The sequence below is a fragment of the Harpia harpyja genome, chromosome 20, assembly GCF_026419915.1.
Source record: "Harpia harpyja isolate bHarHar1 chromosome 20, bHarHar1 primary haplotype, whole genome shotgun sequence".
Taxonomy (NCBI): Eukaryota; Metazoa; Chordata; class Aves; order Accipitriformes; family Accipitridae; genus Harpia; species Harpia harpyja.
In genome coordinates, this window is record NC_068959.1 from 5543248 (window position 1) to 5560282 (window position 17035).

General features: G+C 44.0%; 2 protein-coding genes and 1 long non-coding RNA gene across 6 annotated transcripts in view; 2 read left to right on the forward strand and 1 right to left on the reverse strand.

Annotated features, from left to right (window-relative positions):
* The window catches only part of FAM13B (family with sequence similarity 13 member B), a 51705-nt gene extending 47640 nt beyond the window's left edge, over positions 1-4065 (reverse strand). For 2 of the 3 annotated variants that reach the window (XM_052816325.1, XM_052816323.1), the window contains exon 1: positions 3895-4065. The gene's annotated coding sequence lies outside the window, so the exon portion shown is untranslated. The remainder of the gene's footprint in view (positions 1-3894) is intronic. The other variant, XM_052816324.1, reaches the window with a different exon arrangement.
* A 24-nt stretch (positions 4066-4089) lies between these two features.
* On the forward strand, positions 4090-7777 carry LOC128154970 (uncharacterized). Its single transcript, XR_008239500.1, has 3 exons — positions 4090-4220; positions 4555-5686; positions 7463-7777. It is a non-coding gene; the product is annotated as an uncharacterized LOC128154970 (long non-coding RNA).
* A 6773-nt stretch (positions 7778-14550) lies between these two features.
* On the forward strand, positions 14551-16974 carry LOC128155096 (thymosin beta-12-like). Of its 2 annotated transcripts, none has more exons than XM_052816628.1 (3): positions 14551-14619; positions 15513-15620; positions 16641-16974. In XM_052816628.1, exons 2-3 carry the CDS (start codon positions 15521-15523, stop codon positions 16676-16678), a joined length of 138 nt encoding a protein of 45 aa, XP_052672588.1. In that variant the 5' UTR covers positions 14551-14619; positions 15513-15520; the 3' UTR covers positions 16679-16974. The 2 variants fall into 2 exon arrangements, with proteins under 2 accessions (XP_052672588.1, XP_052672587.1); XM_052816627.1 differs by lacking the exon at positions 14551-14619 and adding an exon at positions 14919-15041.
* Positions 16975-17035: the final 61 nt, after the last annotated feature.

Sequence of the window (17035 nt, forward strand, 5' to 3'; positions counted from 1 at the left end):
AAATACACACTGGAACTCAAAACATTACAAAATGTAATACATAGTCCATTTGCTATAGAAACACTGCCTCTGTCATAATGATGACCATGTGCCACCAAAATAAAGGACAGTCTTAGCATCCCCACTGAAGGAGCAAGACATTTCAATGAAGAGTTCAATTCTGTAGCAATGACTCTTTGAATCGCAGGGGAAGGCGGGGCGGGGGGGGGGGGGGGGGGGAGAAGAGGACTGCTAATGAGGTCTCCTCCACAACCAATTCTTGTCACAACTTGGTCATGACCAAATTTGAAGAAACCACCAGAAATCACAAGGTTAGAAATTACATTGCAGATTAAAATTAGGTAACCTGATTACATTAAAAGACTGACAAGACAACAAAAGATTTAATGAAATGTGAAGTTCAGCAAAAAGGGGAAAAAACCTTTCAAATATACACATTTAAAAAAAGAGCATAAAGGAAGAAAAAAACCACATTCATAAGACTCCAACTCTCATCTTTTCTATTTTGTCCAAGTATTATTATCCTACACAGCTGAGCACAAATTTTAATCCTGAACACACTGCAGGGAACACTGAACAGAAGAGACGTATGAAGAGAGCAGCTAGCGAGACTGGAACCTGCACAATCAGTTCAGGGTTCCCACCAGATACTCTGTTCTGATCGAGCACCTGCCCCACCCAAACATCCTTACAAATGTCCAGATAGTGAAGAAAATAAAAAACCTCTCAATACAAAAAAGCCTCTGCAACCACGGTCTTTGTTACAAGCTGTTTGAACACAAACATAATGCAGTACCTTTATTTTAAGCTCAAGGTTGTCATATTTTTCTTAAGACAAATATACAGGATAAAATTTCGTATGTTCACAGGTGAGAGACCACAAGAGCAGAATTGTTTGTTACTATCACAATAGAACTATTCATTTCACTATAATCAGAATACAGTCCTAGATCCAGCTGCGAAATATTACCCATTTCTTCTACTGAATGACTCCACCCATATGTTGCAAACATAACAGGTTTTTAGCACCATAATCACCTTCTAAACTATGTTTTTTAAGACTTCAAACCAAATCAGCTCCACAAAAAAAGTGTCTGGTAGAAGATGCAGTAACAAATACATTATCTTTCAGGCTGTAAGAAAACACAGAATTCATCTGAATTGACTGAACTTTCACAAATCCCAAGAGCTGGCTATGTAGCAAGTACAAAACTACAAATCTGAATTTACTAAAGCCTTGAGACAGCTAATCATTACTCTCAAACAAAGTTTTTGCAGGTAAAATTTATAACTTACAGAAAATAATAGTCAGCAAGACACTCAAAAATTAATTGCCCAATTTTACTAACTTTCAGGGAGCAATGCAAAATTCTTGTATTCTCTGCCTGAATACAATTTTGACACGAGACATACAACCTCTCTGCTGAATAACTGATATATCTGTCACTTTAAAAACTGCATGACAAGTAACAAACCTCCCTCTTTCACAGCCCTTCATAGAGGATTTAATATTCCTTTAATTCTGTATCTCCTCCTCAGATGTTTTGGATAAAGTGTTATTTTCTTGGTTCCTAAGTAACAGTCCTCACATCTGAAATTATTAATAAATATATAACTGGGTCTGCAATACAAGAAAAAAAGTTAAAAAGGTTTACCATCTTTCATCCTCACAGATCCAAATAATGAACTGCTCTGCAAGATGTCAATTCACACTCATCCCAATGGCTACTAGATTTTTGTTTTGTGTGCTAACATGGCAGCAAAAAATAATCTGGTGTTACACACAGAATTTAAGGACAACTTGAAGGCATTCTCTTACCGACATCACTTCCTCTTCCTTAGAGCTGCAGCTTCTTGGGGGGGGGGGGGGGGGGGGGGGAGGTGGCATGGGACCCAAAACAACAAGCAAAAAAAAAAAAAAAGCCAAACTAAAAGAATCACCTCAGACTTGTTAGGTTTCACTCACTTTCTAAAGAGCCCTAGAAAAGGGCATCACTGCTGAGCTATAAACATTTGACCAGAGATCAAAAGGTTGATTATTTGAAAAGGAAAAAACCACCACAAAAAGCCTTCACACACAGAAAGCAGGGGGGTTCATGAAACTTACTAATGTCAGTTGCAAATGCATGGAATATTTCTTCAGCCTCACCTGCTTTTGCAAACATGCTGTTATGTGCATTAGAAAGGCTTCACTGCTTGCACAGGTCTCGTGTTATGAGCCACACATGACAAATGTTAAATTAAGTCTTTTAATGAGCTGTCAGAAAGTCCTCCGATGTTACAAGCAGTGCATACAGCAAGAGCCCAAACTGACTAAGACTGAGCAGATAAAAACTATCATTTGCCAAACTCAGATGTTTTGACACGTTGTCCATATCAAAATTTGCAAGCATTAGAAATTCTCAGGAGTTCCTCCTAGTCAACTTCTTTGAACGCATCCATAAAACACACTACTTGATTGATTTTTCTAAAATAATACCATAAATTTCCAGTTTGAGGCTTTCAAAACATTGAGGTATTTGATTCATTACTGTAACGTTGTCAAGACAAGGAAAGGATAGACAATACACAAAATACAGACAAAGCAGATAAAAATAGAGATTCTGAACACCTTCAAATCTATGCAACAAAGAACACATAAAGCAATTTACTACTAATGAGCATTAGAAAAAAAAACAAGATAGAAAACAAACAGGCCAATGAGCTGCATTTGTTACAGTATAGGCCAACAAACTAGCTTTTTCTTTTTTTTTTTTTTTTTTTTTATGCTGGCAGATTAAATTGCACAGAAGACAGAAAAACTTCAAACCTAAATGCTAATCCAGTTCAAGCATTTATTCCAAAGTCACATACTAACTACTCCATCCCTGCGGACATTCAGAAATACATGCCTGAAAAAAATGAACAGTGTATGTTTTGATATATTCAGTTTCTTTTTTTTAAACAGGCAAGAGTGATGAGGTGGTATTTACTTTCTTCATTTGTTACCTTCCCCCGCCCCTTGAGCCTGACAGCAGTTAACAAATTTTGTACAAATCTAAAAATGCAGCCAAACGAAGGAACTCAAGAGTAAGAGAGTTGTGTAGTAAAAGTTCAAGTTGCAGTGTTTGACTGCAGGGTTTTTTGTTGGTGGCTTTTTTCAAACCTGGAAGAAGTACCCTAACCCTGGAGCATCTCACGTTAAAGCAACTTTTTGGTAGTGAGAAGCATTTACGCTCAAATGTTTAAATCCCTAAGGAGCTTCCACGAACAATGGAAACCCACGCCGACAGATTCCTCAGAAGATACATTTGGTCACAGGCTGGAGCATTACGTCCATAAGCTAGCGTTCTTAATGCTAGCGTTGCCTTCGTGTTCACAGAAGACTGTGACTACCCTTCTTTAACTTCTGGAACCAACTTTGCTGGCAGGGAGCTGCTAGGCTAATACTGTCAGCATGCCAAGTCCCGTCGCAAGGGTGGATGAGGCTGATCCACCGTGGGAGGAGGGAACAGGCTCGGCAGACAACTCCGCTGGAAGAGCCAAGAAATCCCTGCTGGCTGTCAGGGCTGCCTCGAAGGTCCTACCGACACAAGCGCAACCTGGGAAACGAACGCACCACTTGACAGCTCCCTCCGAGAGCCTCTAGCAACTTCTCCACCGCACAGCCCTGCAACGCGCCCGGCTCCGCCACCCCGACGAGGAAGTTCCCGCGCCCCTTATCAGCGCCGGTCCCAGAAGGTTCCTGAAGCCTGCCGCGACACCCTCCCTGCCCCACAAGCCGCCTCCAAAGCGGGGGGAGCCCCGGCCGGGCCCGGCCGCTTCCCGCCGCCCCCGCGGCTGAGGGGCGCCCACCCTCCCTGCCTCCGTCCCACGGCCCGCTCAGCCCCGCGCATGCGCCCCGCGGCCCCTCACCGTTGCCGGGTGACTCGCCCTCCCCGCCGTCCTCAGCACCAGCAGCAGGTTCCTCCGCCTCTTCCTACCCCGGGGGCCGGCGCGGGGCCTCTCCTCACCGCTCACGCTCTTCCTCGCAGGCCTTCCTCCCTCGGCCGCCGCCGTCCGCCGTCGCACCCCCCCCCCCCCCCCGCCGCCGCCGCCGTCGTCCAGCCGCGGCCGCCGCGCTGCCGAGCCGGGCGCCGTCCGTCCGCAGAGCCGCTCCGCCGTCCGAGCGCGCCTACCGCCAGCTGGGGGTCCCCAACGGTAGCGGCGGCAACTGGCGGAAGTGACGCGCTGACTGACAGGTGCAGCGCGCGCGCCCCCCCCCTCCCTCCCCTCCCTCGGGGGTCACGTGCTGCGGGGAGGGGTCGCTGGTGGTGGTGGTGGAGGGGCGGGGCCGCGCTGATGCGGGGGGGGGAAGCCGGTTCCCGCCGTGGGCGACGGTTCCTCTCAGGCCCCTGGGCGGGAAAAGCCGCCTGAGGAAAAGGGGGCTGGCGGCCGGGGGCAGCAGTCCGTTATGGCCCCGGGCTGCCTGGAGCCTCACCCGCTGCCACGCCGCACCCGGGAACAACGAGCAATGACCCAAGGGTTAAGTTTTTTTGGTTTTTTTTTTTTTTCCTTCTCTTCTTAATCTTACAGTGACTCAGCCATCCGCCTGCCTCGGCCCGTGCGGGCTCGGGGGTGCCCGGAGAGCGGCCACAGCCGTTAGTGTCACCTCCTGCTCCGCTACGGTTTTGCGTTTCTTGTAACCATATTAAAATATTTCCCGTCAATTTTCTGAATTAAAGCGTCAAAAGCGATCGCTCCCAAACATTTCCCGACTATAAGCGCGCCAGAAGTAACAAAGTGCCCTCTGACAAAGAGCTAATGCATTCTGAAATACAAAATTTAGCACCCTTAAACTAAGTTAGCATAAGTTAGTGAGGAGATGCGAGCTTACACCAGAAGTGTTAAAAGCAGTGCCTGACAGTCTGTGGTTCCCACATGCCACGTTGAAAGTACAACAGCTTTTTCTGTCATGCAGTGCCAGCAGCCATAGGTGGTGGGTTTAATAAAGCTTTTAAGGAAATTTGGATCTAGTTCGTAAAAATCCTCTCAGGAAAAGCTTTTCTTCCCATGAAAAACTGACAAAGAATATGGGAAAGGAAAAAAACCAATAGAAGTAGGGTGGGATTAATCGAAACTTCCATATTGCCATTAGCTGGGAGGGGTTTGTTGCACGTTTTCCAACATGGACTCTAAATTTTCTCTAGAGATATATTTATAAGACTCATTAAGAGGATTTACATTTAGAATCCGAAGAAGAGAGTGTCACAATCCCACAGAAAATTAGCCTGGTTTTTAATCAGATCTAAAACTGCATTTTCCTGCTAGAAGACTTGGTATCATTAGGAGGTGCCACACAAAAACAATAAAATGTCCGGGGTCAAGGGAAACGACCTCTCAGGAGGTCTGTATTTGCTGTTGGTCTGCTTCCACAGCAGATTTCTCCCCTTGAAGAGCTAATAAAATTTCCTCGTATCAGGATGAGGTTTCTGAATTTGTATTTTGTATACATAGCTGTGTTCTTTCGGATTCATTTAGCCTCATCAACAACAATAAAGATACTGAATCAGAACAAGCTGGCAATTTTGTTGATGAAACATGGGAGAGAGCGGACTCCAGCTGGCTCTTCAGCAGATATGTTGGCCAGTTGACAGGAATAAAACTGCAAGAAACCTGACACAGAAAACACACGCAGCAAGAGGAGACAGACAGCAGAGGCAGGCAGGTAGGCAGGCGCTGCACAGCACCTGTTCGCTGGTTTTGAGTCCAAGACAGTGGCTTCCCTCCACTGAACTGGCTCTGAGTACGCCATTTCGTGCCAGCTTATCCTACCTCCTTTCAAATGCTTCCAATGTTCCTTGCAGGGGGCAGACATATGCAGTCCCAGGCTGCCATTTTAGTCTTTCCTGCTCACTTTGTGTTCTCGCTGCCTGTTTCTGAAAGGTTGAGGAGAACCTGGGAGTCCTGGTGCTTTAGCCACTTCTCTAAGACAGTAGATATGGAGGGATGGGAGGTGCGTGGTTTCACCCCCAAAATACAGCTATTAAGGGTGTCTGCCTCTCAGATCACTGCTAAAAATTACAATGGAGCAACGTGGTAGCTGTCCCCATCCGTTTTCCACTATCTCAGGGCACAGCTCAAATTTTACGGTAGCATTTTGTAATTCTCCCACTTACATGATACGCAGACTGCCGCACAGCTCAGACACCCAGCCCAGCTTCAGCAGTCTAGACAAGACAGCGTGGAGCTCGCACAGGCTCGTATACCCCCGCCGAACCCGCAGGCACATGCAGAGCAGCCCCCGCATGAGCACGGGTTGTGCAGGTGCATGGCTACAGTCCCACCCACATGTCAGGACATATGACAATGCACTGCCTTGCACAGTGACAAGGGCCCAGTGTGAGGCTGCTCACAAGAAGAAGGACCCATTCCCCAGCTGCTGCACAGCTCCAGGAGCTTGGCAGATGCGTCTGGTCAGCGTCTGGCTCCTAGGACCAAAGAGCCAGAGTGCCATAGCATCCCTGTCTCATCAGTAAATCCATGTCCAGAGCCACACCACGAAGGGTGAAACACTTCTGTAGCTCGGTGTGTTATCTTACAAGTCCAGCTAAGTTGCTCAGCCTAAAAGTTTTGCAGAGATTCTGCTGCTAGGTGCTCACAAAGTAACTCAGTAGATCTGAAATTATTACTAGCGTAATTCCCTTGTTTTCAGGGAGAGCTATTCATGAGCAGAAGTCATTATTACCAGTATATGTTGCAGAAGAACTGAAGGCATATTTCTTTCATGGGTCCCCTATGTCAGTCCTGACCTAGAATGACTTTAGAATAAATATTCTCTGAACGCTTTAGTTTCCAATTAAGTCTAGCTCCAGCAACAGCCCTGCATTACTCCTCATCAGAAATCGAAGCAAATGAAAGAAAAATAGCCGTATCCCAACTGTGCTTACTGTTGTACAAGCCTTAGTACAAACTGAGCTAGAATAGTCCAGAACTTGAATCAATTTTGCAATGCTGTCCAATCCTTTGAAGGTTGATAGCCTGCCATGCAATCATTTACCTTCATACTGGGTCATTATCTTACCAGAAGGAAATGGAAATCTGATGCATAGCAAAGCAAGACACTGCTGTAATACCTGTATATTATATGCCAACAGTTTTTACTTGGAGGGAAAATTATCTGTGTGTCAGCAAAGTATTTGGTTTTGGTTTTAGTGGTCCATCTACAAACAAATTATTTGATATACTCTCCTGGACTTGGAAGTGCTCAATTTTTGTCTTAAATGGATCTTATTGATACCTTGCAAAAATATTGACAAACGTGAGTCCTTTCAACACCAAAGAAGAATTAGCAAACAGTACCATTTCCCAGCTGGTTGCTCTGCAAAATGCTTTCCTTTCCTGCATATTTAATCCAGAAATAGAGACATGTCCCCAGACTGCATCTTTACTTTGTTCCTTTTTTCCAGCCTTATAAAATTTTCTAACAAACATTCTGTTTCAGGATGCCCAGCACAAGACACTTGGCTGTGTTGGACATCCATAACTCTCCATGGAGGCTCTCGAATCAGCAAGTACGCAGTTCTTCTGACTCACGGTGTACAAAAGGGCACCTAAGAATCAAAGTCCATTTTTAAAGCTTTGCCCTGTATTATCAAATGAAGCTTCACAACACTCAAGAAAACAAGTGAAAGAATCTATTTTATGGAAACAGAAACTCCAGCACAGAGAAAACCATTCATCTTTTCAAAGACTGTCTGCCATTGCTAGACACATATGTAAGGATTTTTTTTAAACTGAATTCAATATCAAAGGCACATGTTCTATGTAAATGTCAGACATTTTTACTCATTTTTCTACCAGGGTTCTGTGATTAAAATAATCATTTACAGCATAAGATTTTTTTCCTACCTTTGAATACTTTTTCGATCTGAATCTTGGTTTTGGAAGATCTGTCTTTAAAGTAGAGATCTAGGAATATGGGGCAAATGTGGCTTTTAAGGCTTGCTCACATTTTAATTGCATGGTTGCAGACTTAACAGGAGATAATTCCCTTCTTGAAATTCAAGACATTGAAAGGTTAATTCAATCTTCTCAGTTCCATTTCCTTCCTTCTGTTCCCCTTCCCACACTCCCCCCCCCCATCTGTAGACAGCTGAGTTATTTGAATTTTATGCAAGCTAGTATTCATCCAAAGGGAAAAATCATTCAATGTATGCACCAGACAAGCGAAAATTACAATATTGCACACTTTCAGTTTTTACTTCCTATTGGCTTTTCTCTGCACTCACCAGTTTGGGCTGCAGACAGACATGAACTCATGCCCTAAAGCTAGTCTCCACTTAAAAGTTAACTTGAATTAAAGCTTGAATGTCCCCAGCATCCCTTTTGAACTCCTGTTCGTTAAGCTCACAAGGATCTATACTGGAGCTGCCGTGGTGCTTTTACCCTGAGTTGGGGAAAGGCTACAGTTCAAGTTAGCACAATTTATCTGCTGCCAACACAATCACTCTCTGCTGCTCCCATGTTATTTCATGGTGTGGTCACTCACACTCAAAGTATACTAACTCCAGAGGAGTCAGTCTGAGTGTACAGAGCTCAAGTTAACCCTGTTATGAAGACATAGCCTTAATAAGACTGCAACTGATTTCTACACTTTATATATATTTGCAAGAAAAAAAGCCATAAAAGTGGTCATTGAAAATGTTCTAGTTTGGTCAGGTTCTGAAGAGATAGCTGTTCACTTCAGATGCTGTGAGAGGAAAATAGTCTCCTTTTTTTTTTTTTTTTACAATTTAGAGAAGAAAAACAGCATTTAACATAGCATACTTGCAGTTTTCATTTAAACAGGCAGAAGTTAACAGATGTGGAACTTGCTGATTAACACTTTCTTACATAATTGTTGACCTTGTACATAGTGTATAATACCTATGTGTTTGGCTTACTCTGGATAACAGCTTATAAAATTGGAAAATGCTTTTTGGAAAAGATGTATGAATCCCTTCAAGTAGAAATACAAGTTTTTATTCTGGAAATTGCTCACGGAGATCAGCTAGAAAAGATACTTCGCTGCCTTATTCTGTTCCTCTGCTACAGCAGCCTTGTTTCCTTAAGCAGCTGAAAAACTTCAGGGTTTATCTTCTTTTCCCCAAAACATAAAACCTACTTAAGCTGCCAGGAGGCTATTGAAAGTGGAATAATTTGGCAACACAAAGAGAAGTGCTGGTTAGGCACCCATCAAAACTACACCACAACCCTGTGTCCCAGAAGTCAAGGATACCACGCCTCCGTATCTACTCCACCACAACGTGGATTGTAACGACAGACCCACCTATTGTCCTTTTTCCTCTGGACAAAAAGGAAATCTTAAGTTAATATCAGGTTAGAAGATCTCTGGATTTTATTATCTTCGATTACCTTATCTTGGATTACATTGGTTATCCATTTGCTGCACACTGGGTGCCACAGTTTATTCATCATATGGAATGGTGATTTTCCTTTCTTTTAAAGCAAAGAGCGTGAGAAATCCAACAGTGGATCGTTTCATTCCAGGGCAGCCAGCTGCACTGAGAAGAGCCACGTTTGAGCACACTCCCAACGCTCACCCAAGACTTCTCTGTCTTACTCTCCCTAAGTGCTGCTGCTTGCAAGAGATGCTTCTGTCCAGAGACAGAAAGGAGATTAAAAAAAAGACTGTTAGTAAAGACTGGAAGTCATGCTACGTGCTAAACTAGTGTTTCGAGACCAGTATTCATCACAAACTGTCATGTGCTCTATAGCATATTAACTAATGTGACTAATATATCACATGCTTCTTTCCCCACCGTGTCTTTGAGAGAAGCATGTGCATGGACATTTTGTATTAATTTTTTTTCCTTTAATAATGCACGCATGTGTCACCACATTTTGCTAGAAAAGGCCAGGCCAAAGCCAAGTACTTTATGCTGGAAGCCACACTTTTGGGTCAGTTCTCGAGAAAGTTCTGTTGCAAGAATCTCCATCTGGTTAAACTTTTAAAAATTCACCCCCATACTGAGTTTTATAAGACCAAAAAAGAGGGAGAGAGGAAATTTCCACTCCCACTAGCTTATGTTTTCTCTCTTTGCTCTTTGCTGCAATGGGACTTCTAGTATAGACTGTCTAAACTCCAGAGCTATTTGGAAAAGATGGGGTTGGAAAAAATAGCCCAAGCAGAAGGACTACCTACAACTAGCCTCTCCTCTCCCCTCAATCCTCTGTACACACCTACCCTTAAGGTTCAATGGTCTCAGTGAGGAAAATGAAACACCTTAGGTAACGATAAAACATACAATACAAGACAAGTATTGAGTATTTACACACGAGCAGTGCAGCATTACAGCAGACACTCTGCCAAAGAGAGATCATTGCCTTCCTTACACCCCCAGGATTCATTGTCTCTTAGCCTGGGAACCTGTCTCTGTTCCCAAACATGGATATTTTTTTTGGCAGCAAGACGGAACAAAAGGCACAAAGAGAACTAAGAAAACCCTTTCAGTGAAGCTGTAGTCTTTTTTTTTCTGTTCCCCTAAGGACGGGAAACCTTCTAAGGATAGCTTATAACACGCCCAATCCTGCTACCTTTCTGGAAGGTGCTCAGTGCTCATAGGGACCTAAAGGAACTGGGGTGCTTGCAGATTCCAGCCCAGCTTTTGACCTTGAAAAATTAATCCCCTACCTTTAGCACCAAAAATACCACAACATTTTGAAAATGAAATCACTGTTATATTTGAGTGGGTGTGTTATTTCGAGACAGCACTAATGTGATTATAAAATCAGTTGTGTCAGCTTATTGGCTCAGCTACAGACACTGATCTGCTCGAGCGTCTGTTCCTCTAACCGGCTGCTCACATTAGGGTGCTTTGTCCCTCCTCAGCTCCATATAGAAATAGATGCGATCTGATTCCCACTGTTGCACCGAAGAGAAAGAAACCCCTTCTTCCTGCAGTTGCCCACCTAGTCTCCATGAAACTTGGCATTTCCAGAGCACCTCTTGTGTCAAACTTGAGCACAGCATTCCCCCGGCCCATGAAAGGCTATAGCCCTTTTACAGATAGATAGATAGATAGATAGATAGATAGATGTCCCTGCAGCCCCAGCTCCATGCAGGCTGGGCTCACAGCTTCCAAGTGACAACAGCCAAGGGAAAAAGCCGAGTGGCAGCAGGCTCCAAACCTCCCAGCCTCACTTTTCAGACTCCCCTCCGAATTTTTCTTTGCACTTGAGCTCCCTTTAAACATTTCCTCTCACCTGTTACTGCATCCTGGTAGCAAGTATTTGTTTTCCCCTGTTTCTCTGTGGGTGTCTGACAGACACTCGGTGGCTTGCGCTGCCAGGCATGGTTTAATGCTGTCAGTGGCAGGTGACTCACTGGTACCAGAGGTGTCAGTCCTGGCAGGTTTGACTCAGCCCTTCATCCTTTGGCAGCAGATTGAAATAAAATGCAATTTCCATTGTGCACTGAGGCAGCTTTCCAGACACAGCCATACCAATGTGGCTTTACGTGCTTTGTGTGTACAGGATCTGTAAAGATCCTGTAGTTTGCTTGCTACGCTGGCTTGCTGGTTTTTCTCACTTCTATATGCTGGATCATTCAGTTGCCCCTGTGCATTGCTGCCACAGTCATTCCTAGGCCAGGTAACTGCCATGTTCCCCATACTGAAGGCGGTGGCTGAAATCCTGCCATTAAAAGCCTTCTGTCAAATAATTGCTTCACTGGTCATATTAGCAGGAATATCCCAGTTCCCAGTGAAAGTAAAAGGCATCTGAATGAAGTATCACCTACCCATCTTTCCATCCCATGACCAGCCTTATCTCAAAGCAGGATGCAATGCCCTCAGGCCAAACTCCAAACTTCCCATATGAAAACTATACACGGCTGTCTGTCCTGCACAGAGCGTAAACATAGGGCTTGAATCCAGCATGAGCTGTGTTTGACCACAGTACCGAACTTACAAGGTACAGAAACTTGACAGACACTTTATGCAATGGTCAAGATGTTCGTTATGGAGATGAGTATCTACTGATTTGAGCTGACAGTGAGAACATACAATTTCTCATCATTATGTTACATGGACTAACCCAAACAACTCACCTCAAACTGTTTTTAATACTAGGTCTGCCAATTAATCAGGCAATTAAAATGGCGGTGGTGAAAAAACAAGCATGCCCACCCTGTCTTAGCATGTTTAGAAAAGCCTGAGCTCCGCTGTGGATGCTAGGGGCTGAGCCCATGACTGTACACAGAAAGCCAGAAGGAAGATTCTTCTGCTTTGCTGTCCCGAACACTTTGATTGCTCTCTACATCTGAGAGAATTTGTGCCAGTCTAAAAGTTTAAGAGGTTTTGCCCTTGTAATCTCTCTTCATAATAAGAGTTCTAATTGTTACTTGTAAAAATGGGCAAATATTTAAAAAACTGAAACTCATGAACTGCCTGCATTCATGAATTATTCAGATTGTGTTTTAAAGTCTTTTCTGATCTTCTAAATCTGGTGTCCAGCCTAACAAGAAGAGGTTAATGCTCTTTCTTTAAACAGACACTAAGACTGTTCAGTGCCAAATCTCAGCTACGGCTTACACTGAATATTCGCCCAGTAGCTGCCTTCCTGCTTGTTCCCAGGGGTTTTCAGTGAAGAACACAGCTTTCTATTTTTGACAATTGGTTGGACTAATGGGATGGAAGCAAGGGAACAGAGTCCTGATGCTAAATATGACTGATATGTACACACATTGATTTTGCATGGACAGTCAGTGCAGATGCAGAGGTAACCGAGCCAGCCTACACAAGTTGACTGAGCTTTCAACATAACAAAAATGTAGCTACATTGCTGCCAGGACAATCTTAGGTCCAGAAGCAGCACAGCCAGGTTTGCACAGAGCTGAGCTCAGTGGGACCCAGACCATCTCTTTGGAGCTCCAGCTGAGCAACGTTATGCAGGTTTTTCCACCATTCTCCCTTATTTCAGAAACTGCAGACATGGCTACAGAGAAAAATTGCTCTCAGAGTGGTGTTTACCAGGGCACGCAGCAACCCCTGCATTCTCTGAAGATACGGAAAACAGGATGGATAAAGGAAAGAATCACTGGGTGAAAAGGAACCACCTTTACGAATGCTGATGAGTAAAAATAATCATCTTTTTCTGAATTTCGTAGAATCATTTAGGTTGAAAAAGACCTTTAAGATCATCTAGTCCAACCGCAAACCTGTTCATTATTTTAATTTAAACAAACATTGGAAGAAGAGGTCCTTAAAACGCATTTAAACACATCAAAACCATTTTCTCCATGCACACATATCAGACTCAAACTCACTCTACCTAAGCCTATTAATCCAACAGAAAGATCCACAGCACCTTGCCAGGGCTCTCAATCTGCTGTGAGATGTCTCTGTCTCCCTGAGCTCGTTGTCCAGGCTCCCTTTACAGTAAGTGGAGAAACCCAGATACTCCTAGGGCACAATTAATTTTTTCCCAAATTAGTTGCCTCTCTATTGACTATCACGGCGTCTAGACAAGCAATTCAGATGCAGCCATCCAAAGTTACACAAGAGAAAACCCACACCAGCATCTAGGAGGATGCGTACAGCTCTTCCCTCCCAAACCCGAGGGCCTTGAAAAATTATTCCCCCCAAGTAGTTTTGTGCTGCATAGCTGGAGCCATCTCACAGCCACAGGGATGTCCACAGCCCTCAACAGCAGCAGCTCTAGGAGGTGGCTACAGGTAGTGCCCACATCTAATACAAAATGCGTTTTGCAAATACAGGTGAGGGATAATAGCCATTTTGAAGGTTTTTCTGAATTACATCACTTGGCACCTACAGCACATTCTCCCTTTACTACAGCTGAAGATGTTCCTTGCCAGCGAGTCCAGCATGGTCCACGCCATCGGGATGGGTGGAGGACAGGGAACAGCCAAGCAAGCAGGACGGGCAAACACAGCTTCTTGCAAAGGGAAGGCAGGAAGGTCGGCTGTGGGCAGCTGCCCGGTCTGGCTAGCAGAGCCACGTCCTATTGGGCTGAGGGAGACGCCAGCAAGTGGGTTGGTAGCTACCAAAATGGGAGCAAATGAAGGATTCATTGTTCTTCCTTTCAGGACACATTCCTGGACACCAGCGTGGTGCTCAGACTGTTGCTTATCTCAGATTTGGCCCTCGATTGCGGCAATCGTACCACGCCTGCGCTTCGAGTCCTCCCAAGCACGTCCTTCTGCCAGCGTAGGCAGCTGGGGGACAATCCCCAGGCGCTTTGCTGAACTCACCTAAAAACTCCCCACAAACTGCAGCACCAGCCCTTAAATGAACTCCAAATCTCACCTTAACTTGGAACCTCAGCATTGTAAAAGAAGGGCAGGAAGGGAAGCTTAAATATTATTGTCTTGGTAAATGAGGAGAAAAGAAAAAAGAAAAAAAAACATCGAGATGGATTTTGACAGTTTTCCCATTTCCCTCCCTCATGCACTTTCTGCAGCAGCAATCTGTCCTTTCCCTAAACGCTGAGCAATCCCGGCACTAAACTAATCAATATTAATAGCGATGGGCTCGGGCGGGGGGAGGAGAGGAGAGGAGAGGAGGGATTACCCTGACCTTTTTCAACTCACACTGCCTCAGACGGCCACCAAGCAGCTGAGGAGAGAGCAGCCAGACGGTAATGCCATGTGGTTTTAGTAGCTTTTCTTTTTTTTTTTTTCCTGTGAATATTTACTTCTGTTGTCTCAGTACAGATAGCAATGAAATCTGATTGTCTTCAGGAAGGAAAAAATTTAATTGTATGAGCCATCTCCAGGCCAAACCTCGCCTTGATGGGAAACTCCACTGAAATCAGGGGAATAACGCCCAGGCTGGATTTTAACTTGAATTTCTATTAAAAACAGGAATTGGATTAGGGAAGTTTTGACAGGTGAAGTGTTGAATGCCGGTGTGCTTTGTGGATTTGTCTTATAATAGAGTACAATCAAACCCATTGAGCCTGCGACTGGGATATTGAGTGCGAGAGCAAACAAAGGGCTGGGTGAACCGGTCCTCTATTGTTAAGCACAAGTGTCCACAGCATCTCATCCAGATACCGGGGTATGTATGCACTCAGAATAGGATGCTCAGAATTAAAGACAAATCCTATTAATTAAAACGAAATCATAATTGAAGCTCTTTGTTTTTATTGGATTTGGGGTTTATTGTAGACTTTCTGGTTAGCAGCATTTCTTAAAATAGAGGTTTACATCAGGAGGCACTGTGGGTTATTGGCAATTAATGCATTGTCTTTTCTTTACTGAGATGTTCTTGTTTCCATGTGCAAAATACGATTTTTAGAAATTTCATCTGAGAAATCTAGATAAAATTCTATTTATGCCTTTCCTCTTTTGCTCTGAAAGAGCCAAGCCTCAGGGAGAGGTCCCAGATTGGGGGGGGGGGGGGGGGTGTGAATAAACATTTTTATGGTATTTTCATATTTTTTCTTTCAAGCAGAAAATGCTTTGCAGATGGCTGATATCAGAGCACTAGCTGATGAAGCCACGGGTGTGTTTTTCCTTTCTTTGTCAGGACCCATCATGTCCGACAAACCAGATTTTGCAGAAATTGAAACATTTGACAAGACCAAGCTGAAGAAGACAGAAACCAGAGAGAAAAATCCATTGCCCACTAAAGAAAGTAAGTGCTTATGAGGCTATTTGAACTACAAGTAGCAAGGATACAATCTGTATTGCAGTTCATATGCAAAATGAATACTAATCATAGGATTACAGGCTCAAACTCATCCCTGACTTTAACTGGGGATAATACTAAGACTTGTACTCTATGCTGGGCTTCCAAGGATACAAGTAGTTACAACTGATGGTGCATTTTGTCTGAAAAATCCTTTCTTATGGGATTGCTCTTGCTTCTGCTAAAAGCAAGACCAGTTTTTCTGCTGGTTGCAGGTACCAGGATCAAACTGTTTGTAATTACCATGTTACCAGCCTCTCTGGAGGCACAGACACGCAGAGGAACACTTGCACGTTCCTGGCAGACCAGGCAGGATCCCCAGAAGGTGCCTGGGCTCTGGATTTAACGTGTTACCAGGCAGATAAGCTGCTGCCCCCCACTGGTACCTGCTGTCAGCCCTGGCCAGGAGACCTCCAGGCACCTTCTCTGGGAATAAGGCTGCAAGAGAAACCTATCATCATCCTCACCTAACAGGCAATCTTCCTTAGCAAAGCACCCCTGGGCTTTTCTCGTGCAGGGTCTTCTCCTGTCCAAGTGCTGTGCATGGGCAGCCAGATGAGGGTTGTGATTCACATTCCACTTTGGGTGTGAAAATGGCATTTCTCTGCATTTGGACCAGACATTGTGAGTGGTTTCATGCAGAAGAGTATCACTAACCACTTCGGATGTGTCAGTACTGATAGCCATGGAGACACACTGTCCCTTGACACAAGATACCTGTTTTTTCCTTGTTTTATTATCCCTACCAATGCTAAAGCTGTAAATACAAGAGAAGGTTTGCATATCATGAATTGCACCCTACTAGCTATGCAGACGTGGGAATGGGTTGGCATTGCAAGGGTGGCCAAAGAAAGCAAGTGGGGACTTACCATCCCCAGCTTTAAGAATGACTGTAGAAATCTGTATCCTGCAGAATCATTATAATGTTTATTGATGATGTTTTTGTTTCCTCTGTTTTTCTGGCAGCTATCGAACAGGAAAAGCAAAGTGAAAGTACAGCCTGAGCATAAAATTGAAGATGTGACTACTGCTTCTTCAGTGGGGTTTTGGCTTCCAAGTTGGGTTGTTTTGTTTTGTCCCCCACATCCCATGTTTTTTTCCCATTTATTTTAGCAAACATTTGCTCATTTAATGTTCCCTGGGGAAGAAGTTTGTTTTGTGTTTGTTGAACAAGATACTATGTATTTGTATTCTTAAAACATCATATTCCAAGTTCTGTATCAACCCCATTACTTGCCTAAAAAAGCAATTTGCATAAAAATTGTTTTCCTAAACCTCACAATAAACAGGTTTCTTCTGATCAGCTGTCTTTGAGCCTTGCAGAAATAGGGTTTACACTGCAACTCTTACTAGCATCCTTC

Coding starts and splice junctions, on each gene's coding strand:
- LOC128155096 (XM_052816628.1), top strand. CDS start 15,521: ATGTCCGACAAACCAGATTTTGCAGAAATTGAAACATTTGACAAGACC. Junction 15,621..16,640: donor TCCATTGCCCACTAAAGAAA/GTAAGTGCTTAT, acceptor TTTTTCTGGCAG/CTATCGAACAGGAAAAGCAA.